This window comes from Myxine glutinosa, chromosome 8, assembly GCF_964187855.1.
Source record: "Myxine glutinosa chromosome 8, kmMyxGlut1.1, whole genome shotgun sequence".
Taxonomy (NCBI): domain Eukaryota; kingdom Metazoa; phylum Chordata; class Myxini; order Myxiniformes; family Myxinidae; genus Myxine; species Myxine glutinosa.
In genome coordinates, this window is record NC_136268.1 from 90,631,398 (window position 1) to 90,657,444 (window position 26,047).

The 26,047-nt window shown below is 48.4% G+C and overlaps 2 protein-coding genes across 16 annotated transcripts in view; one reads left to right on the forward strand and one right to left on the reverse strand.

Moving 5' to 3' along the window:
• The window catches only part of P4HA1 (prolyl 4-hydroxylase subunit alpha 1), a 77,117-nt gene extending 64,560 nt beyond the window's left edge, over positions 1 to 12,557 (reverse strand). Inside the window, exons 1-2 of one of the 13 annotated variants that reach the window (XM_078783489.1) lie at positions 12,454 to 12,557; positions 1,238 to 1,301 (exon numbers count right to left, since the gene is read on the reverse strand). The gene's annotated coding sequence lies outside the window, so the exon portion shown is untranslated. Of the gene's footprint in view, positions 1 to 1,237; positions 1,302 to 11,509; positions 11,719 to 11,996; positions 12,197 to 12,453 lie in introns of those variants that run through there. The other 12 variants (XM_078783490.1, XM_078783487.1, XM_078783498.1 and 9 more) reach the window with 12 other exon arrangements.
• NUDT13 (nudix hydrolase 13) overlaps positions 11,875 to 26,047 on the forward strand; it is a 92,072-nt gene continuing 77,899 nt past the window's right edge. The window contains exons 1-5 of one of the 3 annotated variants that reach the window (XM_068102748.2): positions 11,875 to 12,204; positions 15,733 to 15,872; positions 22,650 to 22,757; positions 22,898 to 23,004; positions 23,986 to 24,111. In XM_068102748.2, coding sequence (XP_067958849.2) covers positions 12,140 to 12,204; positions 15,733 to 15,872; positions 22,650 to 22,757; positions 22,898 to 23,004; positions 23,986 to 24,111 — 546 coding nt within the window. In that variant the 5' untranslated portion in view covers positions 11,875 to 12,139. Of the gene's footprint in view, positions 12,205 to 12,889; positions 13,000 to 15,732; positions 15,873 to 22,649; positions 22,758 to 22,897; positions 23,005 to 23,985; positions 24,112 to 26,047 lie in introns of those variants that run through there. The other 2 variants (XM_068102749.2, XM_068102750.2) reach the window with 2 other exon arrangements.

The window sequence follows — 26,047 nt, forward strand, 5'->3', positions numbered from 1 at the left end:
GACTCCAGATGGCTGGAAAGAGGAGAAGAAGAAGGAAAAAAAGAAAAAAGAAAAAAAACCTCACCCCCCCACCCTAAAAGAAAAGATGAAAAAAAAAACTCATCGGCACATGTGTTGGTGTCAAGGGTAACGACAATACAATTCGTCAATGTATGCCTACTTTGGGTCTCATGAGGTTAAGTAAGCAACTTGATATTAATGGGAATAATTTTTTGTTTAATCAGGATTACAAAGTTCATCCCAAGATCCATAGTCGAGACTATTGAAGTTATCTCTTTCGGTTTCCTTTTGGATTTAGTGTGAGATTGTTGGGCTCCTTGCGCACTAAAACTCCTTGCGCACTAAAACTCCTTGCGCACTAAAACTCCTTGCGCACTAAAACTTGAAGAATGGTCATCATTGCCTTTAATTATAGAATGTGTAATGAAGAAATAAAAATCCCCATGAACGAAAAAAGGTTTGTATCAAAGAATGGCAAAAACGGAGGATTGAAAACAACAGCTTCGGGTAATCCACGTGGAAGAGCGTAAAGACTTCACAAACTGCCTGCAGGTCGAGGTCGCGGTTCACGAAAGAATGTCTCTCCAGAAATGTTTGTTTAGCTTTTCGAAAAAGGTGAAAGCATGCTTTGAGACATGTGATCTTTTTCATGAAATACGATTTTCTTTTTAATGTTACATTGAGAAGACGATGCTCATGGTTCGGGGGTTGTACAAGAGGGGAAGCAGGTTCATAAACTGATCATTTTTATGCCAGTAACCCTCTTGTCGAACTCCAAAAGTCCAAGCTCTCTGCTCACATCCACTCATTTGTTCCTCTTTTCTCTCGGCTGTGGAACTAACTTCCCCAGTTTGTTCAGTCCCATTCTTCCCTCCAGGACATCAAGTCTGTTCATCATTCCCTCACATCGTTCTCCATCCATACACATCTAGCCCCAAATATCCATTCCCAAACCTTCCCCTTTTCTAGGTTATTGTGATTTCGCCCCCTCCACATCCCACACCACTCTGCCTCACGTCTTTGTTTGTCAGTTGATTTGTTAATTTTTCATTTCCTCCCCACTTTTCACTTCTTGCTGTGTTTCCTCTTGCATGCAGCTTGTTCACCCACATGTATCCTTCTTCCCCTCCGCTTGTTCTCACTATCACATTGGTGTTTCCTCTTTCCATTTCATTCTGCTCTAGCTCCTCCATGAGCCTCGACCATGCTTAAAAATGGATATTTTGGTTCTCTTTACCAATTTATCTTGCAGACCTCCCTCCAGATATGTGCTTGAGGACCCCTGGTTGGTAAAGGTTCCTCTGGACAGATACACATTTCAAGGTTAGTGTGGATAGCGGGTTGCAAAGACAGTTACGAATCACTCACGAGAGACAATATTTATTATGGAGAATATTATTACACAACAAACAACAACAACATGCATTTTAAGGCCATGTTCCCTGGCTAGAGCGGGAGTTAGCCTTGCGGTCCCCATGACAATCTTCTCCATTTTACCCTATTTTCTGCATCTCCCCTTGTTAACCCCCTTGCCCGCATTCCTTCTTCCACCATCTTTAGCCAAGTCTTTCTCGGTCTTCCCCATCCTCTACTTCCTTCTACATTCATTTCCATCACTCTTCTCAACCAGTCACTTTCATCCTTCCTCAACACATGACCAAACCATCTCAACCTGTTCCTCTTCACAGCATCAATCACAGGCTCTATTCCCATCATCTTTCACAATTCATCATTTGTCTTCCTCTCTCTCAACGATACTCCGCACATCCATCGAACCATTCGCATTTCCACCCTTTCCAGCCTTCGAGGAGAATATTAGTAGATATAATGATAAATGACAAGAATCAGGAAAGATGTTAAAATTTGAACAAAAGGTAAAGGGTGGTGAGATTGTTGTCTACTGCTCTCACCTCTCTGCCCGTGGGTGATAAGTGTTTATAATTTAGAGAATGGGGAGGTGGAAGGGGGAATATAGAATACTAGCAGAAGTACCCGGCATTGCCGGGCGGGGGAGGGGAGGGAAGGGGGAAGGGGAGGGGAGGGGAACAGGGGGGAGGGGAGGAGAGGGGGGAGGGGAGAGGGAGGGGGAGGGGGAGGGGAGGGGCGAGGGGAGGGGGAGGGGAGGAGGGGGGAGGGGGAAGGGGAAGGGGAGGAGGGGGGAGGGGGAAGGGGAAGGGGAGGAGGGGGGAGGGGGAGGGATGGGAGGGGGAGAAGAATGGGAGGGTGGGGGGAGGGAGGAGGGGGAGGGGGGAGGGGAGGGCAGAAAGGAAGGGGTAGGGGGGAAAGGGAGGAGCATGGGGGAAAGGGAGGGGGAGGGGAGGGTGGAGGGGGATGGTGAAGGGGTAGGGTGGAAACGAAGGGGTAGGGGGGAAAGGGAGGGGCATGGGGGAAAGGGAGGGGGAGGGGAGGGGAGAGGGAGGGGAGGGGGAAGGGGAGAGGGTAGGGTGGAGGGAGAAGGGAGGGAGAAGGGTAGGGGGAGGGGGAGGGGGAGGGGGAGGGGGAGCGGGAGGGAGGGGGAGGGGGAGGAGGGAAGGGGAGGGGGGAGGGGGTGGGGAAGGGGTAGGACAGAAAGGAATGGGTAGAGGGGAAAGGGAGGAGCATGGGGGAAAGGGAGGGGGAGGGGAGGGGAGGGGGGAGGGGGAGGGGATGGGGAAGGGGTAGGGCAGAAAGGAAGGGGTAGGGGGGGAAGGGAGGGGCATGGGGGAAAGGGAGGGGAGGGGAGGGGAGGAGGAGGGGAGGGGGGAAGGGGAGAGGGTAGGGTGGAGGGAAAAGGGAGGGCGAAGGGTAGGGGGAGGGGGAGGGGGAGGGGGGAAAGGGAGGGGGAGGATGGAAGGGGAGGGGGAGGGGAGGAGGAGGGAGGGGGAGGGGGAGGGGAGGGGGAAGGGGAGGAGGGGGGGAGGGCAGAAAGGAAGGGGTAGGGGGGAAAGGGAGGAGCATGGGGGAAAGGGAGGGGGAGGGGAGGGTGGAGGGGGATGGGGAAGGGGTAGGGCAGAAACAAAGGGGTAGGGGGCAAAGGGAGGGGCATGGGGGAAAGGGAGGGGGGAGGGGAGAGGGAGGGGAGGGGGAAGGGGAGAGGGTAGGGTGGAGGGAGAAGGGAGGGAGAAGGGTAGGGGGAGTGGGAGGGTGGGGGGAGGGAGGAGTGGGAGGGTGGGGGGAGGGGGAGGTGGAGGGGGAGGTGGAGGGCGAGGGGAGGGGGAGGGGTGGGGGAGGTGGAGGATGAGGGGAGGGGGAGGAGGGGGAGGGGGAAGGGGAAGGGGAGGAGGGGGGGAGGGGGAGGGATGGGAGGGGGAGAAGAGTGGGAGGGTGGGGGGAGGGAGGAGGGGGAGGGGGAGGGGAGGGCAGAAAGGAAGGGGTAGGGGGGAAAGGGAGGAGCATGGGGGAAAGGGAGGGGGAGGGGAGGGTGGAGGGGGATGGGGAAGGGGTAGGGCGGAAACGAAGGGGTAGGGGGGAAAGGGAGGGGCATGGGGGAAAGGGAGGGGGAGGGGAGGGGAGAGGGAGGGGAGGGGGAAGGGGAGAGGGTAGGGTGGAGGGAGAAGGGAGGGAGAAGGGTAGGGGGAGGGGGAGGGGGAGCGGGAGGGAGGGGGAGGAGGGAAGGGGAGGGGGAGGAGGGAAGGGGAGGGGGGAGGGGGTGGGGAAGGGGTAGGACAGAAAGGAATGGGTAGAGGGGAAAGGGAGGAGCATGGGGGAAAGGGAGGGGAGGGGATGGGGAAGGGGTAGGGCAGAAAGGAAGGGGTAGGGGGGAAGGGAGGGGCATGGGGGAAAGGGAGGGGAGGGGAGGAGGAGGGGAGGGGGGAAGGGGAGAGGGTAGGGTGGAGAGAAAAGGGAGGGGGAAGGGTAGGGGGAGGGGGAGGGGGAGGGGGAGGGGGGAAAGGGAGGGGGAGCGGGAGGGAGGGGGAGGAGGGAAGGGGAGGGGGAGGGGAGGAGGAGGGAGGGGGAGGGGGAGGGGAAGGGGAAGGGGGGAGGGGAGGGGGAGGGGAGGAGGGGGGGAGGGCAGAAAGGAAGGGGTAGGGGGGAAAGGGAGGAGCATGGGGGAAAGGGAGGGGGAGGGGAGGGTGGAGGGGGATGGGGAAGGGGTAGGGCGGAAACAAAGGGGTAGGGGGCAAAGGGAGGGGCATGGGGGAAAGGGAGGGGGGAGGGGAGAGGGAGGGGAGGGGGAAGGGGAGAGGGTAGGGTGGAGGGAGAAGGGAGGGAGAAGGGTAGGGGGAGTGGGAGGGTGGGGGGAGGGAGGAGTGGGAGGGTGGGGGGAGGGGGAGGGGGAGGGGGAGGTGGGGGGCGAGGGGAGGGGGAGGGGTGGGGGAGGTGGAGGATGAGGGGAGGGGGAGGGGAGGGGGAGGGGAGAGGGGAGGGTGGGAGGGCGGAGGGGTGGAGGGGAGGGGGGAGGGGGAGAGGGGTGGGGAAGGGGTAGGACAGAAAGGAAGGGGTAGGGGGAAAGGGAGGAGCATGGGGGAAAGGGAGGGGGATGGGGAAGGGGTAGGGCAGAAAGGAAGGGGTAGGGGGGAAAGGGAGGGGCATGGGGGAAAGGGAGGGGGAGGGGAGGGGAGAAGGAGAGGAGGGGAAAGGGGAGGGGGGAAGGGGAGAGGGTAGGGTGGAGGGGGAAGGGTAGGGGGAGGGGGAGGGGGGAAAGGGAGGGGGAGTGGGAGGGAGGGGGAGGGAGGGGGAGGAGGGGAGGGGTGGGGGGAGGGGAGGGGAGGGGTGGGGGGAGGGGAGGGGAGGGGCGGGGGGAGGGGGATGGGAGGGGAGGAGGGGGAGGGGGAGGGGAGGGGGCTGGGGGGAGGGGAGTGGGATGGGAGGGGAGGGGAACGGGGGGGAGGGGAGGAGAGGGGAGGAGAGGGGGGAGGAGAGGGGGGAGGGGAGGGGAGGGGGAGGGGAGGAGAGGGGGGAGGGGGGAGGAGAGGGGGGAGGGGGAGGAGAGGGGGGAGGGGGGAGGAGAGGGGGGAGGGGGAGGGATGGGAGGGGGAGAGGAGTGGGAGGGTGGGGGGAGGGAGAGGGGGAAGGGGGAGGGGAGGGGGGAGGGGAGGGGGAAGGGAGGAGATGGGGGAGGGGGAGGGATGGGAGGGGGAGAGGAGTGGGAGGGTGGGGGAGGGAGGAGGGCGAGGTGGAGGGGGAGGGGGGAGGGAGAGGGGGAGGGGGGAGGGGGGAGGGGAAGGGGTAGGACAGAAAGGAAGGGGTAGGGGGGAAAGGGAGGAGCATGGGGGAAAGGGAGAGGGAGGGGAGGGGGAGGGGGGAGGGGGATGGGGAAGGGGGAGGGCAGAAAGGAAGGGGAAGGGGGGAAAGGGAGGGGCATGGGGGAAAGGGAGGGGGAGGGGAGGGGAAAGGGGAGGGGGGAAGGGGAGAGGGTAGGGTGGAGGGGGAAGGGAGGGGGGAGGGTAGGGGGGAAAGGGAGGGGGAGGAGGGAAGGGGAGGAGGGAAGGGGAGGGGAGGGATATAGATGGTTACTGGCAATTCATCACATCCACAAATGACGTAATCCACACCATTTATGTACTTTACATAACGTTAATAGGAATACATGGCCGTGTAGATGGGAAATACAGTTTGTTTGAAATAAATCACAAATATCAGATGAAAGTGAAAAAAAACCTATGTGGTGTGAATGGCAATGTTCCTCGCTGAAATGTGAAAAACGGAATTACGTGCGAACGCATAACTGTGAGATTATGGCGGCAAAGTTGGAACATCACGTGATCCTAGCAGAAGTACCCGGCATTGCCGGGTGGGGGAGGGGAGACCCGTACAATCGCCCTCTCAACTCAAGCTCCTATTCGATTCGTATTCGAAATCGAAAGGGGAAAGGGGAAATCCTTCGTATTCGAATTCGTAAACACGAAATATGAATTAAAATTTAATTCATATCGCACAAAATCGACACAAAACACGGTCGCATAAAGGTGAAAAACGCAATGGCTTTTCGCCCTGAATCACGTGCAAACGTGTGACACGTGACGGGATGGAACATCACGTGATCGCTCTGAGCGAATCAGCGAGCTGCTCGCACTGGCTGAGATTAGTGGGTACTTCGCTGAAATGCGCTGAGGTAAATATGAATAAAAAATATGGATCTCGTCAAATATTGTCTCGGCCATGTTCGTCCCCGGCTCAATGGCCATGTCTATGCCAAATATCAAGCACGTGAGCCTTTCCGTTTCGGAGTCTATCGGTAACATTACACACACACACACACGCACGCACGCACACACACACACACACACACACACACACACACACACACACACACACACACACACACACACACACACACACACACACACACACACACACACACTGTGTTTTATATATACTAGGACATGCCCGTACGTGGCGTACCCGTAACCGTACCGTACCCGGTACCGTACCCGTACCGTACCCGTACCCGTGACGTGCCCGTAATGAATATGTACAAAATATAAATATGTATGTACTACAATCGATCGTACCTTACAACAATCAACACAGATTGCAACGTCAAATAAATGAATATGCTCTCAAATGTGCCGTCCAAGGCAGTGTCTGCTCGCCACGTTCAGCATCAGTTCAGCGTCACTATGACTATCCGTAAGTCCGGAAGTGACGTCCTCATTTGACTGTCCGGAAGGTCGCATATCGCAGGAAAGCGAAAGAATCGCAAATTAGTTTTAATTAGTTTTAAAACATCGTTTAACGCCAACATAGCGCCAACATAGTTTGCCGACGGGAAATAAATGAATACGCTCTCAAATGTGCCATCCGAGGCAGAGTCTGTTCGCCACGTTCGGCACACGTGATAGCTCGCTGCTCTCTGATTGGTTGAATCGTTTTTTGGACATAGCTCGGTAACTACTTCTGCGATTAATTTAAAACCTTGAAAAGGCACATCCTCGGGTCCCCAGCAATATACCTGGCAAGTTTCAAGTATATCGGACCGGTAGTTGTCGAGAAACAGCGGTCACAGACAAACATACATACAAACATACAAACATACAAACATACAAACATACAAACATACAAACATACAAACATACAAACATACACACAGAGATTGCTGGAATTATAGATAGATAGATATAAATCATCATTTTTCCTCCTTTCCATCATTAGAAATGAAAAGGAAAAGTGGTTTATGATATGAAAGAGAAAGGAGGAGAATGTGAGAGTAACAAGAACAGAAGGTAAAAGAGCAGTGGTGTTCGGTAGTAATAACAATAAAAAGGTCAGTCGGGTAGGACAAGTCCAGTTTTGGAGTATAACAAAAATCAAATGATAAAGGAACATTGCATCCCACTCCAATTTCACTCCAGCATGACACTTGACATATCCATTGCCAGTGTCCAAGTGAATGGCAATGATGCTTCACAATTTACCATGGTGGAATTTAGTCTCTTTTACTCTGGAACGGAGTTATTTTTCAAGGTTCCTAAAAAAAATCCTGCAATGCAAAAAAAATCTGAATTTAAGAACTCTCATCTCCTGTAAGAGTACAGTAAAATTAATTCATAGAGGCTCCACCTTCAGATGGGCGAATTCCAGACGGCCATTTGTCATTGGAATCTCACATTAGGAGGCTGAACCGCAGGGTCTGCTTCTTGCTCGTAGGAGGCAGGGTGTTGGACTTTCAGATAATGTTTTGGCCTTTATTCTGTTCTTGCTCCACTGCTCTCACCTCTCCGCTCAACCACTGCCCCTCCAGGTCACACGCATTCTGCCAGAAACACCTCCCGTCTCCTTGCCTCACACCTTGCTCAACTTGATGCCATGGAAACCAAGGCCTTCAAAGTCATTGGCATTTCTTGTGATGAAGCTGTCTCTTTCACGTCACAGACAGGTCTGTGATCTCTGTCTTCAAACCACCTCCTTTCTGGTCTTGCACCCTCTGCGATTTCCATGCTCTGCTCCTTTTCCATTAGCAAAGTTGCCTTCAACGAAGAAGAAGATAATTGTGAAGATGGTAGTACAGAGTGTAGCCTTGTATGGAGCAGACGTGGACACAATAACGAATCAGACGGTTGTAAGTTATTCCACAACCTCAATTATTTGAAGAATCAATTTTACTTGCACATACTAGCCTGGCGTTGGCTTAGCGGTTAGGGTGCCGGCTTGGGATCCTAGGATCCTGGGTTCGAATCCCGGTCGATCGCTGAATTAACGCCAGGGGGGTTGACTCAGCCTGTCATCCTTCCGAGGTCGGCAAATTGAGTACCAGCTTGCTGGGACGAATGATCACGGTGTGTACCCCGATTCAGAATAGGTACACCGTATCCCTGCGCATTGTAAGAGCGTGACCAAGGGTTGGCGTCAGGAATGGCATCCGGCCATAAAAACATTGCCTCAAAACAGGGAACCATGATTGTCATGGGGCCCGCAAGGCTAACCCCCGCTCTAGTGGGGAAAATGGCCTTAAAACGATCATTCATTCATTCATTCATACTGGAAAACTTTAAATACCTGCTCGTGCCGTTAAATCAACCACCTGTAAAGTATGGTCACTACCTCTCAAGAGCGATTAATCAAAAGTACCATATATCCTTCCGTTGCATAGTTTTTTGTTATTGATGATGATAGATATATACATGGAAACGCCTTTCACCAAAAGGTATGATTTGTCATGAACCTCTGCTAAGGGGAGAGTGGTGCGGCATTAAAGGAAATAAAACATCCAGAAGTTTACATAATACGTGGGAGAGCATTAAAAACACATACGTGACAATGAACAACGAAGTATCATAGAACTGCAAACAAAACACCAGCTGTACAAATATAGCTAACCTACAGTACATACAACTATATATATATATATATGTGTGTATGTGCTAAAAGTATATGTGCAGTAAAAAAAGTAAAAAGAAAAAGAAAAGTATATATATATATGTGTCGTATGTATATTTATATATATATGTATACGTGCTAAAAGTATATGTGCAGTAAAAAAAGTAAAAAGAAAAAGAATAAGTATATATATATGTGTAAATATGTATAATATGTATATGTATATGTAAATATATGTATATATGTATATGTGCTGAAAGTAAATAAAGGCAATTCGATTTTCGAGCGAAGGAAAGGTAAAGGAAAATCGAGTTTGTGACTGCACGCTGCAACAGCTGCATTGTGGGTCTCTCGGCTGCCACGTCTCCACTCGCCCCCTTCACCATCCCCTCCCTCCTTGGCCTCATTCAGTGTAAACGTGCTCAAGCCCTCGTAAGCCTTGCTTTTCCCCCCTCCCAGTCCTCATGCTGTTCTCGCAGCAGTATAAATAAAAAAAGAAGAACCTCTGTACGACTCCACTTGAGTGTCAATGTCAGTTATTTCATTGCAATGTCACGTGAGGTGCCAATTTCTGCAACACTACACAGTACACAGTATCACACTCAACACAACTGCTACAGTACATAACTAATTATTTACTACAAATAACACGAAATAACTTCCTCCTGCATCCATTTATTCCTCATACCCCGCAGTTACGTCTTCATCTCTCATTAATACGCAGATATCACAACACAAATAATTCTGCAAAGGTGTCTCGTCGGATTACCTGCTCGGCAAAAATATCATTCTTCAATTGTGTTTTTAGACCTGATACAAAATAATGTAAACTGCTATAAACAAACTATGCTTAGCCTGATCCAATAGCGTTATATAGCTAATATATGGTGACTTACATAAAAGTTTTGTAATAGTTAGCGCACGCACGCGCACGCACGCACGCACGCACACACACACACACTTTGAGGGTCCGCAATTATTCCCGCGTTCATTCTTGGGTCGGCTGGTGAAGGTTTCAATAACACGGCTGACCAGGCCTGCCATTTGAATGAAGGCGAGTGAAATTTCTCATTTGTTCAGAGTGCCGGAAATAATTGCCTGCTATTCGCAAAGGACACTGTGGGATTTTTAACATCGGTCAACTAATGCAAACAGACAGAGAGACCACCCGGTTAAACGTCCATCCTAAGGATGGCACACACTTTGATGTGTGTGCATGTGAAACACCAGGGTGACAGTTTAAAGTTAAGTTGACATTTGAATCCAGGCTCGACAGATCAAAGGCGAGCGTGCGTATTTCAAAGTCCAAGCTTCCCTGCCGGCAATATATTGGTATGGTACGTTGAATTCATGTTATAGTAACACCGTAACTATGTATACACAATAAGGGTGACCTAACATCGGAGTTACGTTAACCAGACTCGGTGGTGTAATGGTTAAAGGGTTTGCTCCGAGTCTGAGGGCTCGGTGGCTCGAACCCCATCCGAGTCAGACTAAATATTTTGGTAATCATTGCGCAGGCCATGATGGGCCGAATGGCCTCCTGCGTTGAAGTTCCTAGTCAGGGAAAACGTTATGATTAAAGGGAAGCGAAAACCCACGATGGGCCGACTTTCTGGCCAGAAGATGGAATTTGTTAAGGCCTTCACGAAAAAGAGTAATCGGTGTGGCGAGAAAAATAAAAATCAAGAGGGTGTAAAGAACAAACAGGGGAAAAGCACATACAAAGCCATAGGTGTACAAATATGGGAGCTTCACGGCCTTCGTCTTTATAATTATATTTACATCAGAAGTGCATTGTTTTACAAAGTACAATACAATGGCTTATGGAACAAAGAAGAGGAAGAGGAAAAATTGTACAACTTGAATAAAAACACGAATGGGGAACACAGATGGTGTGTGGACACTGACGGTACGTGGACACGGACGGTGCGTGGGCATGGACGGTGCGTGGACACGGGCGGTGCATGGGCATGGACGGTGTGCAGAAGAGGACAGTGGACATGGACGGTGCATGGACATGGACGGTGCGTGGGCATGGACGGTGCGTGGGCATGGACGGTGCGTGGGCATGGACGGTGCGTGGGCATGGACGGTGCGTGGACACGGACGGTGCATGGGCATGGACGGTGTGCAGAAGAGGACAGTGGACATGGACATGGACGGTGCATGGACATGGACGGTGCATGGACATGGACGGTGCGTGGGCATGGACGGTGCGTGGGCATGGACGGTGTGCAGAAGAGGATAGTGGACATGGACGGTGTGCAGAAGAGGACAGTGGACATGGACGGTGTGCAGAAGAGGATAGTGGACATGGACGGTGTGCAGAAGAGGATAGTGGACATGGACGGTGTGCAGAAGAGGATAGTGGACATGGACGGTGTGCAGAAGAGGACAGTAGACACGGACGGTGTGTGGGCACGGACGGTGCGTGGAAGAGGACAGTGGACACGGACCGTGAGTGGGCATGGACGGTGTGCAGAGGACAGTGGACATGGACGGTGCATGGACATGGACGGTGCGTGGGCATGGACGGTGTGCAGAAGAGGACAGTGGACACTGGCGGTGCGTGGACACAGACCGTGCGTGGAAAAGGACAGTGGCCACAGATGGTGCGTGGAAGTGGACACTGACGGTGCGTGGAAGAGGACAGTGGACACTGACGGTGCGTGGGCATGGACGGTGCGTGGAAGAGGACAGTGGACACGGACGGTGCGTGGACACTGACACTTTTTAAATCGTTCAAAAACAAAAACAACAAACTTACTAAGTTTCGAAATCAAATTCGGCTGCAAGCAAGACCCGTTCACATCGAGATGAAAGGTTTAAAAAAACGACAGTACCTGAACTCAAGATATCATCCAAAGCATTACAAGAGAACCACCTTGATGTCTACGAGGAAGAGAAAGAAGAAAACGAAGACGAGTTCGGGAAAACGGGAAAACGCACGGAAAAAGGGGCGGGGCATCCTGGAGTGAGAGACCGTGATTGAATAAAACAAAAACATGAACGATGCGACTGAAAAACGTTTTCTTTCGAGAAAAGGACCGCGAAAAGTTATGAATGAACTATGTAGGAAATAAAATAAATCAATATATAAACGATAAACGTTGAGAACAAAAACAACAAATCACGTGGTGTGCGAGGAGATCGTCCAGCCCAGCTGGGGGGGGGGGGAAATGGAGTTATAGAAAGTACTCGGTAATACTGTACGTACATGTAATATGTATAACGATAGGGAATCATGTACGTACATGTACAACGATAAGGAGGTAGTGCAGCGCGACCGCGACATCAGGATGTAACCGCCTCCTTGTCCGACCGACCGTGATGCGGTTACGAGCTTGTTGTGAAACCTTCCCTTCCCTGTCTGCAACCTCCTTGGGGCGCAACGAGGATGCGTTTTCCCTTGAGGATAACGATGGCTGTCCGCCATTTCTGTCGGGATGTGGATAGAGCAAGGTGCGATACCTGTACAGCACTTGACACTGTATTATTTCGCCGATCAACTATTAAGGCTCGAAGGAGAGGAGTCTTAATCCTGCAACCGAGGGTGGTTAATTGGAGTAGATTATCGAGAACAGAATTGGGAGCGAGGAGGGATAAATTTAAGAGGAAGAGCAAACTGATGTCACGGATGCCGACCATAACCTTGTATTTGACGTGACATGCCGATCTTACCTGTAAAATCCTCCAATCACTGTCTCTTACCTTTCTGTGGAGGTTCTGGTTTGGCCCAATGATCGTTGTATCGAATACGGTCGATAGGCGGTGTATAGCCTGGCCTGATTGAAGGAAGTGCTCTCCATTGCTCTGTTGCACTTTAATTTAGAGTTAGACTTTGTATTCCCCATTTTCAGCCCGACGAAGTGTACGTACAGTTGATGGATGAAAAATTGTGGGAGTAGAATCAAGTAACAAACTTTGGTTTGAAGGTGTGTGTGTGTGTGTGTGTGTGTGTGTGTGTGTGTGTGTGTGTGTGTGTGTGTGTGTGTGTGTGTGTGTGTGTGTGTGTGTGTCTGTCTGTCTGTCTGTCTGTCTGTGTCTGTGTGTGTCTGTCTGTCCGTCCGTGTGTCCGTCCCCCGTTTCGGTGAAGGATTGGGATTCATGGACTAGGTTGCTTTGTTCTCAGAGTTTTATTCCAAGGTCTCTTTTCAGGATCGTCACTGAACCTCGGATTGCCTCCAACTGTATTTCTTTTTTTTTTTCAATGATCTTCAGCTTCCACAATCTCTTGACCTCATTCTTGAGCTCTTGGTATTTGGTCATTTTCTTGATTTCTGCATTATTTAGGCCAAATCCCTGGGTCCTGATATCTCAATCAGCAATGCTGCCTTTTCCTTTTTCTTCCTGAGTACTTGCTATGTCCGGTCGCAATGCTTTGTTTTCTATGTTCACGCTGGATGTGATCAGGTCATACATGAGCATTATGTCCTTCTTTTCAATGATTGCTTTTGGTTCATGTTTCCATGACTTTTGTGGAACATGGGTTATTTAAATTTCTGCAGATGTGCCAGTGGATTACTCTACATACCTTGTTGTGCCTTTGGGTGTACAGCTGCTCTGATATGAGTTTTTTCCTTCCCGATATAAAGTGACTCCTGCTTTCTGTATCTAACTTGCAGAAACTACACTTTTCCAATTGACTCGGTCCTGCCATCTTTTTTAATCCATTGGTGTAGTGTCCTTGTTCTTGGGCATTGATAAAATAATCATTTGTTCTCCGTCCCTGTTCAGCTGACCTCTTCTTAGCCATTCCAGTGATCCTTCTTTGTCTATCCCCAAGCAGTCAACTATTTTTGCATTTCCCTGCTCTTTTGCCTTTCTCCCAGTTGTCACTATATATCTGCTGGTATTTCATCTTGTAATTTTCTTTTTTTGCAATCGGTGGGGCTGTATTCGTTGCTGTTTCGGTTTGTGCATGACATGTTCTACTCACACCTGTTTTTGGAAGTTTTTTGCAAGTTGAGTGAGATACCTTTTCTGGCTTGTTGTGTTCATGCTTGTACACAAATTTTATTCGGTAGTCTGTTGAGCTTTTCATGCACTCTTCTAACCCTACAGTTGGGTTCCATCAGGCTGCCGCCTCCTACTTTCCTTGGCCGATACATTCTTGGGATGCACTGATTTTTGTAGAACATTTTGTGGATAGTGAGGAGTTTCCTTGTTTTGATATCGTTTTTTGATAACCGCCTGTGGCCAATTTACTATTCTGCATCTGTACTGGAACACTGGTACTGCTAGTTGGTTTATGGCTTTGATTTTGTTTCTTGGTCTGAGATTTTTTTTTTTTATAGCACCAGCCCTCCTCCTCCGAGCACCAGCCCAGAGGGGAGAACAGTATTCCATTTAGCTGCGGATTAAAGCCTTGTATGTGGTGAGGAGCTCAGGTGTGCCAAGGCAGGACTTTGCACGATGGAGGATGCCCAGTCGGCGACTGGCTTTGGTGGCCAGCTTGGAATTGTGGTTTTCCCAGGAAAGATCATGGCAGATAGTGAGACCCAAAAGCTTGAATGACAGAACTTCTTCAAGAAGATTGTTCAGAAAGTAAATCGGAGGGTTTCCCAGACGGTCTTTTCGGAGAGGCATAGTGAGAGTGTGAGATTTGTCAGGATTGAAAGACATGTTCCACTCGTTTGACCAGTTTGTAATTTTATCTAGGTCTGCAGACATTGAAGAGGCTGCTGCCTGCTGATCTGAGGGTTGAGAGATGGAGCGGCAGAGTGTAGGGTCATCGGCCAAAAGATAGAGAGGATTTAAAAAAGATAGAGGATTTTCCAGAGAGTCAGAGAGATCATTAATGAAGACCAGAAAAAGCACAGGGCCCAGAACACTGCCTTGGGGAACTCCAGCCTGAACAGGAAGGGGGAGATGAGAGAATTCCATTTAGAGTCACACGTGGACTACGACGAGAAGAAGTCATGTGTGGATATTTCCATGGATACCATAGGAGGCGAGTTTGGTGAGCAGAGCGGGGTGCCAGATCGTATCAAAGGCACGAGATATGTCAAGCGACACAGCTCTGATTTCCTGTTTGGCATTGAGGGCCTCCATTGTTGAGACAGCAGAGGCAGCATGTCCAGAGTGACCTAATTGATGATCCGAGATCAAGTCATTGGAGAAGAGGAAGGATTTAATATCAGAAGCGATGATCGATTTCATGACCTTGCTGATGATTGGGAGCAGGCTGATTGGTCTGTAGTTGCAAGGATCTGTTTTTGCACCTTTCTTGTGTAAAGCGGCAATGTTGGCTGATTTCCAAGCAGATGACAGATGACCTTGAGCAAGAGAGAGGGTGAAGAGAACAGAGAGAGGGTGAGATCGAGTGGCAGAGCAGGATTTTAGGACCCGTGGGCTGATGCTGTCTGGTCCAGTTGCAGAATCGGAGTCAAGGTTTGACAGAAACTTGTGCACCTTGTCGGGAAAGAAGGACACAGAGTCCAGGAGCAGCTGGGTTCAATTAGGTAAGATGGGTACAGAGAGAGATGGGTTTGGGACACAATATTTTGAGGCAGAGTTGAGGCATTCAGCTTTTTCACGTGCAGTGTCAGCTGTGTAGCCATTTGAGGTAAGGGAGGTGGATGGAGGGGAAACAAACACCAGAAATAGATTTCACCAGTTGCCACCAGGATTTGGAAGAGGGAGACAGGTTTGAGAGTTCAGTCTTGAGAGTAGAGAGATAGTGTTTCCTGGCTCTCCTGAGGGTGGACACACACTTCTTCCGAGCTTTGTGAAAGGAACTGAGATTGCCTTCAGACTTTGGATTTGCCTTCCATGAGGTGAAGGCAAGTTGTTTCGGGGCAACTGCTTCACCACAATATTCAGTGTTTACCATGGATGGGAGGAAGGGTATGACAGCTTTAGACGAGATGGGAGGAATCTGTGCATGAGAGAGAGAGAGAGCAATTTTATTTGGAATCATTGCAGTTAAATCAACATGTGCTACGTTTTTTTCATTGTCCTTAAACTTGTTCATATCTGGTTCCCAAGACTAGTACAGAGACTCCGTATGGATGAACAAGCATGTCGGGAGGCCCTAACTTGTGGCCACTTTTCCATCTTCCACCGGCTCACCCCACTTCTGATGCCAACGCAGTCAGGCCATCATGCTCCTTTGCTCTCTGCTGATGGTAAAAATAACTTTAAGACTCTGTTTTTAATATTTTGGATTCCTATTGTGAATGAATGAATGAATGAATGATCGTTTTAAGGCCATTTTCCCCGCTCGAGTGGGGGTTAGCCTTGCGGGCCCCATGACAATCATGGTTCCCTGTTTGAGGCAATATTGTTATGGCCGGATGCCCTTCCTGACGCCAACCCTTAGTCGCCTCTTATGATGCACAGGGATACGATGTACCTATTCTAAATTGGGGTATACACCGGGATCATTCATCCCAGCAAGCTGGTACTCAATTTGCCGACCTCGGAAGGATGACAGGCTGAGTCAACCCCCCTGGTGTTAATTTAGCGATCGACCGGGATTCGAACCCAGGATCCTAGCATCCCAAGCCTGCACCCTAACCGATAAGCCAACACCAGGCTTTGGATTCCTATTGTGAATTTGATATTATTCATCTTTACTAGAATGTGCCACTTTATATCCAGTCTTTTCAACAGTTTTTTTTTTTTCAAAGTATAAACAATGATCAACTCGGTCATTCAATAAACTTCAATCCTATATATAAAAAATATATATATATATATTGTTGCGGATCTCCCGAAGCCCGTCGACGTACAGAGGGGGGGGGGGGGGGGTTCAAGCTCCTTTGCCCCCTCGGGTCTTCGTGTCCACGAGGCCGAATCGCCACTTCCGCAGCGAGTGTGAAAAAGGGTATCGGGTCGACGCCGCACGTACCTTTGACCCACGCTGCCACGAAAACGGGGACCGGACCTCGCACAAGCCACGCTAATTGAATATGCCCGAGCGGTGTGCATATCACGTGACTCGTGCCGTTACCTTTTATTGAACCCGATTTGAGCGGTTCTATTCTTACGATGCGAAGCCAATTGTGAAAGGACGGAACGGTCAAATAAGAGGAAGAACACGGTTTATTTATAATGTACAGTGATTCGAATAAAGGGAAGGGACACAGAGCAGATGCTTAACAGCCTTAACTTATAACCAGACAAAGGGCCCACTCACTCACGTGGGGAAAAAGAAGGAAGAAAGTTCGCGTGCCAAACGCGCCTTGCCGTCGGTCGCTCCGGGACAACTCGCCCGGTGTGGCCCTATGGTGTTCGCGGCACGTATGCTTGGAAACGCAGGCAGGAGGTGATCGCGCGTCTGTGGCCCGGAATGGGTCGTCTCCACACAGCGCGATTGATACAGCCGCAGAGCGCAGGGCACAGGGCACGGGCAATGTTCGTGTACAGCGAGGCTATAAGCAACTCAATTCACTCGTTCTGCTGCGGTTCTGACGATCTCACAGGGACTCAACTCTCGTCTTCGTGCGTTCTCTCTTCCCTCTCAACTGAGGCGGGGGCCCCGGGCAGGGTTTTATGGCTCCGCCCCGGCCTTACCCGAATGTTCCATGCCCCTCCTCCTGTCACCGTGGTGAGCCACTCCCCTCGAGCTCTGATAGGCGGCACGTTACTTACCGGCCACTCCCCCTGCAGCTCCTCCCTTCGGCCTTGCCAGACTTGTTCCAGGCCGAGCACATGGTATTCCAGCCTAATCGAGGCCTACTCACTGGCCTGCTCAATGCAAAACTAACACAGGAAAGGAGACTACGCTTACATTTACTAGGAGATAACTGTACTACAGCGAGGCTACATGTTGTGGTGCGTCTACCTACGAGGGGGGGGGGGGTCATTCTTTATTCGCAAAACCGCAACACTACACCCCTCTCTCACCAGACTCGTCCCGAGTCGACCCCACCAATGGAACGACCGGTAGAGTCTGGCATGCAAATTTAACATTACTTTTAAATGTGACACATACAGTCACGTGAAAAAGTAAGTACACCTCATGTAAAGTTTTGACTTTTTCAATATATTTCAACATACAGCTATTTGATCTTCATTTCAACAATATTGATAGATAAAGGTGATATAATATAACAAATCATGAAACATTTACATTCTGAAGTCCATTGTATAATTTAAATAAACATAAATGCAAATTTCGCATGTGGAAAAAGTAAGTACTTTTTCCACAAAAGTTGTAGAAAAAGTAAGTAAGTACAAAAGTAAGTACGACGTGCCTCCATAAACTTCCTCCATACCCAAAGTGAGCCTTTCAAGGCAACCTGGGCCACTGTTACACATCCTCCTTTCTGTCCCAGTGTCCCACACACTCCAAGCCAAGCAAGAAATGCAGAAAAGGAATTGCCAATATACCCGCGACACCCCACCTCAAATGGCTGACAACAAACTCGCCAACCCTTCTCCTGACACTCTGCCTCCAGCTCAATGTACTTTCCTCTCCTCCTCTCGTGCACCTCCTCCATGTTCTCTTCCTAAGGTACAGACAATTCTCCTAAGATGACCTGTCTTGTTGCACCTGACCAGATGATTGTCAGGCCACAACCTTGTCACACAGATCTCCTTTGGGAATATCAATTTTGACTTTAGGTCTGCCACCACCTGCCAATCACAAGCATCTGACAGCCCTCTTGCTTTCCACCTCCTCCTCTTCTTTCCACCTCTTACCACTTGGCCCTCTTTGACAAACAACACCTCTCCCCCATCGGTCTCCTTCTCCACTCTTCTCTCTCTCTCTCTCAATCTCAGCACCTCTTGTTGCACCATCTGCACTACCACCGCCAGCACCTGGTCATGCCGCCACTTGTATCTTCCTGCTGCCAATGCTACTGAGCATGCACTCAGTGCGTGCTGCAGCGTTCTCAAACCTCCACACAAAGAACATCTCTCCTCCTGCAACAACCCCCACAATCTCAAGTTTACTGGTGACGGAAGCACATCGTACTTTGCCAGCAACAGGAAACTCAACAATATTGGCTCCATCCTCCAAATCTCTTGCCACTTCAATGTCCTCACCCGCAAACCTTCCCACATAGTCCAAGCACCTTGCTGTGCCTGTCCGACTGCTTTCACATATCTCCCCTCCTCCTCCTTTCTTCTCATCTACCTCTCAACCATCTTCCTCCTCTCTTTCACACATGCCTTTCCCCATCGCTCATGCTTCATCCACCCCAAGCCATGCTTCCCGTGCTGAACCATCCCCACAACCTCCTCCTGTTGCAACCGCTTCTCCATCTCGTCCACCTCTGCTCTTGCATTCCACTTCCGACTTCCCTTCTTCTCTGGGAGAGCATTCTTGACCACTGAATCACTCGAATCCCGCAACATCATGAACTCCCGCACCCTCACCACCTTAAACTTCTCGGTTAACGATGTCAAGGGAAACCGGAGTTTTCCACCCTGACCATAAAAGGCAATGTTCATCAAACAGCGTGGCACTCCCAACCACCTACTCAGAACCCGCTCACCACAACCTCCATCCTCTCCACATGTCCAATCGTAATATCATGCATCATCAATGGCCACAATACTCGTGGCATCAATCCAAACTTCAAACACCATACCTTCAACTGACCTGGCAAACCACATCCATCAATCCTCTTCAAACCTCTCAAAAGATTGTTCCTCACCTCCTCCACCCTTCCCATATCATTCAACTCTACTGCATACCATCTTCCCAAACTCTTCACAGGGGCCTCTGTCAATGATCGAACCACCTCCCCTCCCAGCTCAAACCTGTGCATGTTATCCACCACTCCTCGTCTCACCACCACACTCCTTGACTTTCTTGCTTTAAAGCCCATTCTTGCCCACCGCATCAACCTTTCCAGTTGTCCAAGTACCTCTACTATTGCATCAGCCGACTGCTGGACAACTGTCAGGTCATCCATGAATGCAAATATCGCTGGCAAACTCACTGACGTGTGTGTGTGTGTGTGTGTGTGTGTGTGTGTGTGTGTGTGTGTGTGTGTGTGTGTGTGTGTGTGTGTGTGTGTGTGTGTGTGTGTGTGTGTGTGTGTGTGTGTGTGTGTGTGTATAATAATAAAATTCATACACAAAAAGGGGACCACGGTGCCTGAAAAAGGCCAACCCCTGCTCTGCGGAGGAAAATGGCCTCCAAAGGTGGTTATATATATATAGATAGATAGATAGATAGATAGATAGATAGATAGATATATGAATAATTACTTATTTATAATAATTTAATAAACATTATTGATAATAATTATTTCTTCTCCATACTTTGAATTTCTCCTTGACAATGCATCAACAGTCTGATAAATTATTCGACAATAGCATTCATTGTCTTCCTTACCTTTGAATTATCTAACTGTGTAAATTGGCCACACAACTAACCATATAAAACTGCACACATAATTCTTAACCATCTTTCTGTTTGTTAGGATGGTCTGCAGGTATCACACTAACCTTTGACCTGTCTATTCTGGGTTGTATTCGTGCCCTAACGATATTCTGTTGAATTGATGATTCACAAGCAGGGTATTGCATCACAAATTGTGCCATGTCCATGTCCATCATGGAATCCATCATTGCTTCGGATATGAAATCTTTCCTCTTCTCCAATGGCTTGATCTCTGATCATCAATTTGGTTTCAGACCAGGTCACTCTACTCTGGACATGCTGCTTCTGTTGTCTCAACAATGGATGGAGGTCCTCAATGCCAAACAGGAAATTAGAGCTGTCTCCCTCGACATATCACGTGCCTTCGATACGGTCTGGCACCCCGCTCTGCTCACCAAACTCTCCTCCTTTGGTATCCATGGAAATCTCCACGCATGGCTGGCGGACGTCCTCTCTAGTCGTAGTCAACGTGTGGCCCTGAATGGGTTTCTCTCATCTCCTCTTCCTGTTCAGGCTGGAGTTCCCCAAGGCAGTATTCTGGGCCCTGTGCTTTTTCTGGTCTTCATCAATGACTCTCCGACTCTCTTGAAAATCCTGTCTATCTCTTTGCTGATGACTCCACTCTCTGCCGCTCCATTCCTCATCCCTCAGATTGGCAGTCTGCAGCCTCCTCACTCTCTGCAGACTTGGACGAAATCACTAATTGGGCAAACAAGTGGAACATGTCTTTCAATCCTGACAAATCTCGCACTCTTACGATGTCTCTCCGAAAAGACCGACTGGACAACCCTCCCATCCACTTTCTGAATAATCCTCTCCAAGAAGTTCTGTCACTCAAGCTTTTGGGTCTCACTATCTGCCATGATCTTTCCTGGGAAAACCACATTTCCAAGCTGGCCTCCAAAGCCAATCGTCGACTGGGCATCCTCCATCGTGCGAAGTCCTTCCTTGGCACACCTGAGCTCCTCACCACATACAAGGCTTTCATCCGCAGCTCAATGGAATACTGCTCTCCCCTCTGGGCTGGTGCTCCTGCCTCACACCTAGCTCGTCTTCACGCTGTTGAAACCAAAGCGTTCAGAATCATTGGAATCTCCCGTGATGAAGCTACCTCCGAGGGCCTTTCACTTACTCACCGCAGGCAGGTTGGTGGTCTTTCTGTCTTCTACTGACTCCTCTCCAGCCTTGCTCCTCCAGCTCTCTCTGGGCTCTGTCCCCCAAATATTCCTAAACGTCGCACAAGATCTGCCTGTAACCCTCTTATGGTTTAACTGCCAAAATCAAGACTCTCTGCTCACCTCCACTCTTTCATTCCTCTTTTCTCCCGCCTCTGGAACAAACTCCCCCACTCCCTTCAATCCCACTCCTCCCTCCAGGTCTTTAAAACAGCTGTTCACCACCATCTCTTATCTCCCCCGATCCAAAACCTTGATCTTTTCTACCCCCGCTAATTTCACCCCAAATCCTCTTTTTTGAAATACCAACTTCTTTGCTGGAAGTCCTTGGTGTCCTTGTGTTTATACTTCTCCCAACCCCCCCCCCCCCCCCTTCCCATGCCGCCTCCCCCCAAGCCCTCTCCCTCCCACACATTCTCGATGTCCCTCACAAATGTTGTGTTTATGTGCTTCCCCTTCTCTCCCCATCTTGTCTACCGCTCCCCTTTTTATATACTTTGTTTCTTTGTCTGTTTGATTTGTTTGTGTGATAAATGTTAGCTCTTTCACGAGCCTCGATTATGTATACAAAAAAAAAAGTCCTGGATGGATCACAAACTCTAGTAGTTTGTGGACATTAAAGATCACATGGTGTCATTCATAAGGAATAGCAAGTTTTTGCTAACACCATGAACAAATTCCTAATTCATACACAAATAGTCTCCAGTCAAAAAAAACCCCAAAGCATCCAACCATCACAAAAAATCCAACCACCACAAAAAAGCCAACCACCACAAAAAAGCCAACCACCACAAAAGCCAAGAGCAGTGACCATCATGATGTTTCAGTGAGCATCGCAAGCCAGTGGTCACAACTAATATTCGCCCGCTCTCTCTTTCTGGATGTATCTGAGGCAGGAATTTGTAATTTGGCCAAGGTCAGGCACTCAACAGCCTAATCGTTTACAAGGCACCATGGAATGTTTAACCCTCTCTCTAATTATAACTAAGACAGCCACATTAATTAACATATTCTTCAAATATTGCCTGTACAATGGTTTATCATCAGATCGTCTTGTGGTAGGAATAAAATGCTGACTTAGAGGCCTGAAAGGTCAGTATGCCACCTCGGCTGTTCTGTCTTGCTCTGACTCATTCACTACCATGATTCAGTAGGATCTATAAGTACCTGGATCCATCGTCTCCAGCGTTGTTGTTACATTTGAGACAGATGGTATCCCCAAAATTGTGCATTTCCACAACAGAATGTAGTATGAATATCATCATGCAATATGGTGTTTGGTTGACTGATTTGGAAAAGGAGGTATTGGAGGGGGGGGGGGGGGGGGGTGTAGGGATGTGGGGACAAGTGTTTATTAACACTGAGACTTTCTGGTGGATTTGCAGATATGATTAATTTATTGAGTGATCTCAACCATGAAGAGGAGTTTCTTGAGGAATCGGTGCTCCTTGGCTGTTCTAATGATTTTACGCAGCTCTTTGCCATCGACCTTGGTAAGTGTGTGAAATGATTCGTGTGTTTCATATAAAAAGCATTTGGGAATGAGGCATTCGAAGAATAAATAAAATGAACAAAGGCAAATTATTTCATTTTCCTTTTACAATAATGTGGCATGTTGATAATTTGTTTTAAGGAAATTCTGACAAGGCAGTATTGGAAAAGAAACTTGGAGGCGTTTTCGTGAAAATGCAACAATCATTCTTCATGCTTGGAGGACATGATGTAGCCCTGCTGTCCAAGGTTCGCTTATTAACTTAGGGAAGTAATTTTTTTTGGAATTAACCGATAGAATCAATAATATCACATGGTAAGGGTCTACAAAGTGTCGGCAAAAGGAAAGGAGGCGTATTGTTAAAGGTAGAAGTGAGGTGGGTGGGTGGAGAAAGGTGGTGGTAAATCGAGGATATGAATCTTGAGATGAAGAAATCAACATATTTAAAATAAGAAAAGGGAGGTTGAGAGACGCTCAGTCAGGGAAAAGTGTATATGGAACATTGTGGTGGAAAGGGGGTAAGGGAGAGGGAGAGCAAATTTTCTGTTCCTCAAAGAGCTCAGGATATCCTCCCTTGCTGTTACAAGGTCGTATCACAACAAGCCATAGTGTCATTTTTTATAAAGTGGTATAAAATGTCATTAATTAATGTAATTGCTCAATAATCATTACAAGAAAATCAAAATGTGCAGGGTATTACCCTGCTACATGGTACCTTTGATGCGGTAGCACCTTGATGCCATCTGCATAGAAATCTTTGTGGCAGGTGCGCACTGCGCAGCCCATTTCGGACAAATGCTTTGATGTCTTCATCATTTGTGAGCTAGTTGCTGTCACATTTGCTATGCGAGGGCAGGCTCTATCGTGCAGTAAGGCCATGCCCAGAGACAGCATGCCGGCCATTCTCAGCGTATTGCGCATCTCGTTTGATTGTCAAACAACTCACTACTCCTTTTTTGTATCATGCATTCTCTGTACTGACATTATTCATGTTCAAGAGATTTCACATGGATTAAACCACTCTTGCCAAAAAAAACTTAATTATACTGCCCTGTTCCACAGCCTCTACACATGCATGTGTTGCCACCATCTTGGTTTCACTCAGAATACTTGACCCAGCATCAGCTTATTGTACGAAATTTTAGCGTTCAGATTTTTCTTTTAACATGTTAAACAATAAAAAGTGCACATCAACCTTGAACCACCTTCATATTGTTTTCCTTCTACAGGGCTATGCTCTCCTTAAGTGGCATTTTAATAATCGCTATAGTGGTACATCTGGTCAACTGACCAAAAAAGATGTTTCTGGCAGCAAACGCACCTGTCTTACTACTGGCTCCATCCTTTATCCCCAGGTAAAGTATTCAGCAATATGCTTTGACTTTGCAAAGTTTAAATGTCGATGTGGAAATATATTTTGTTTGCAGAAGGCTATGGGCAACTGGTGCATGTCATTCAGGTTTGTGACTCACTAATGAGAGACTACCTGCTTTCAACGGAAATATATAGTTAAAACTCCATAGAACACTAATCGACTTGTTGGCATGTCAAGAATCACTCAAGGATAGGTGTATTTTGTCTCTGAAACTGGTAAATTTCCAACGTCTTCACAGCTGTTTTATACGAGTTCCCTGAAGCATCGAAAACGGGCAGCAGGAGTGAGGTAAACGTTTCAACCGATCAAATTTAGCTCTCGGCTGGAGGAGCACGAATTGTAGACCAAATGGCTCTTACCCACAACGCCGCATGTTGTGGTCTGTTTGATCAAAAAAAAAATTCCACAAAGATCGCACAAAGGTAGTCAATTTCACAGAGAAAAGTTGGCAAAAGGTAATAATTGGAATGTGCCGAACATTGGTTCAATCTCAATTAACATGAGAGAAGGCTATCCAAAAAGGATCACGACATGTGTCGATGCCAATCAATGATCTGGACCATCATAACCTTCCGAGTTGGATACGCTGTTGCATGAAATTGATGAATTGATGAATTGATGAATTGGTGAAATTGTCCCTGGTGTACCTACCAGTAATAGTCATGACAAAAAGAGTTGAACACTGTCAATGACATTTTGAGGAGGAGTGTCGATATCACAATCAAACATGTGGTGGTAATTGACCAAACCATCTATGCCAAGGCTCAAGAGATTCATTGGAGAAATCCGGTTTTCTTCGAGTGGTTCGTTATTCGGCTTGATGGATTCCATTCCAGGCTGTCGTTCATTGCGATTATTGGGAAGCGACACCATGATGCTGGTCTGTGACATCCTTGTCGAGTCTGGTGTAGTGGCTCATGGATCGGTGAATGCTGCATTGGAAGGCAAGTGATATAATAGGCCCATCCATGCTCACACGTTGATTTATGATGCTTTGCAAAGATTATGGTTCGAGGCATTCGCTAATTTATTGCCCGATTACAATGGAGAAAAGATAATCAAATTTGGGAAGTACGCACTGGGTGCTTTTCCCATCATCCTTTTTCAAGAACCACTGTCAAGCAGATTAAATGGTTGAAATTCTGACAGCATATGATCACTTTGTTCAACAGCAGAGCAGTCGATGAGCTTTCTGGAACGAGAGATATATATATATATAACTGTTTGTCATTTCATTCAAGTCAGTGATGGACAAACTCTTGTCACCAGAATGAAGCAATTTCACTGTGATCAAGAGGCAGCAGTTTCACGAATATCCTTCATACCAAGGATGCCGCAGGTGAATGTAGCAATGTTGGCATCAGAAGCCCAGATTCTGATGTTGCTAAGATTCTGCCATCTAACCTCGAGGATATTCCTTGTCACCTGTACTTTCATACTGGAAAAAAGCAATTGACCAGAATTCTCCAGATTGTATCCAGATGTATTGGAAGGTAGCCCAGTAGAGCGCTCATCCGTCTTCATGCATTCACTGGATGTGATTCCACGTGCACCTTCTAGGATGAGGGGAAAAGGCACCCTTCTAATCTGACTGCTAGCAATAACCAATCCACCATCGCTGTTTGTCATTCTCAATTAACATGTTAACATCTTACATGTTAACATGTTACAACATGAGGTAGCAGCCCCGAGCCCCATCGGGCATGGTTGGTGCTCCGATGGTTCCGGGTTAACTGTACACTGGATGAATAATGAACCGATTCCCAAAGAGTTGTTGCATCACTCTCTCTGCTCCTGCAAAAAGCCATTTGACACTGAAAAATGTTCTTGCCATGCTGATAGTTTGTCATGCACTGAAATATGTTAATATTACAATTCGAGAACAAGACAATGTACCCGAGCAGTCATTCTTGCAT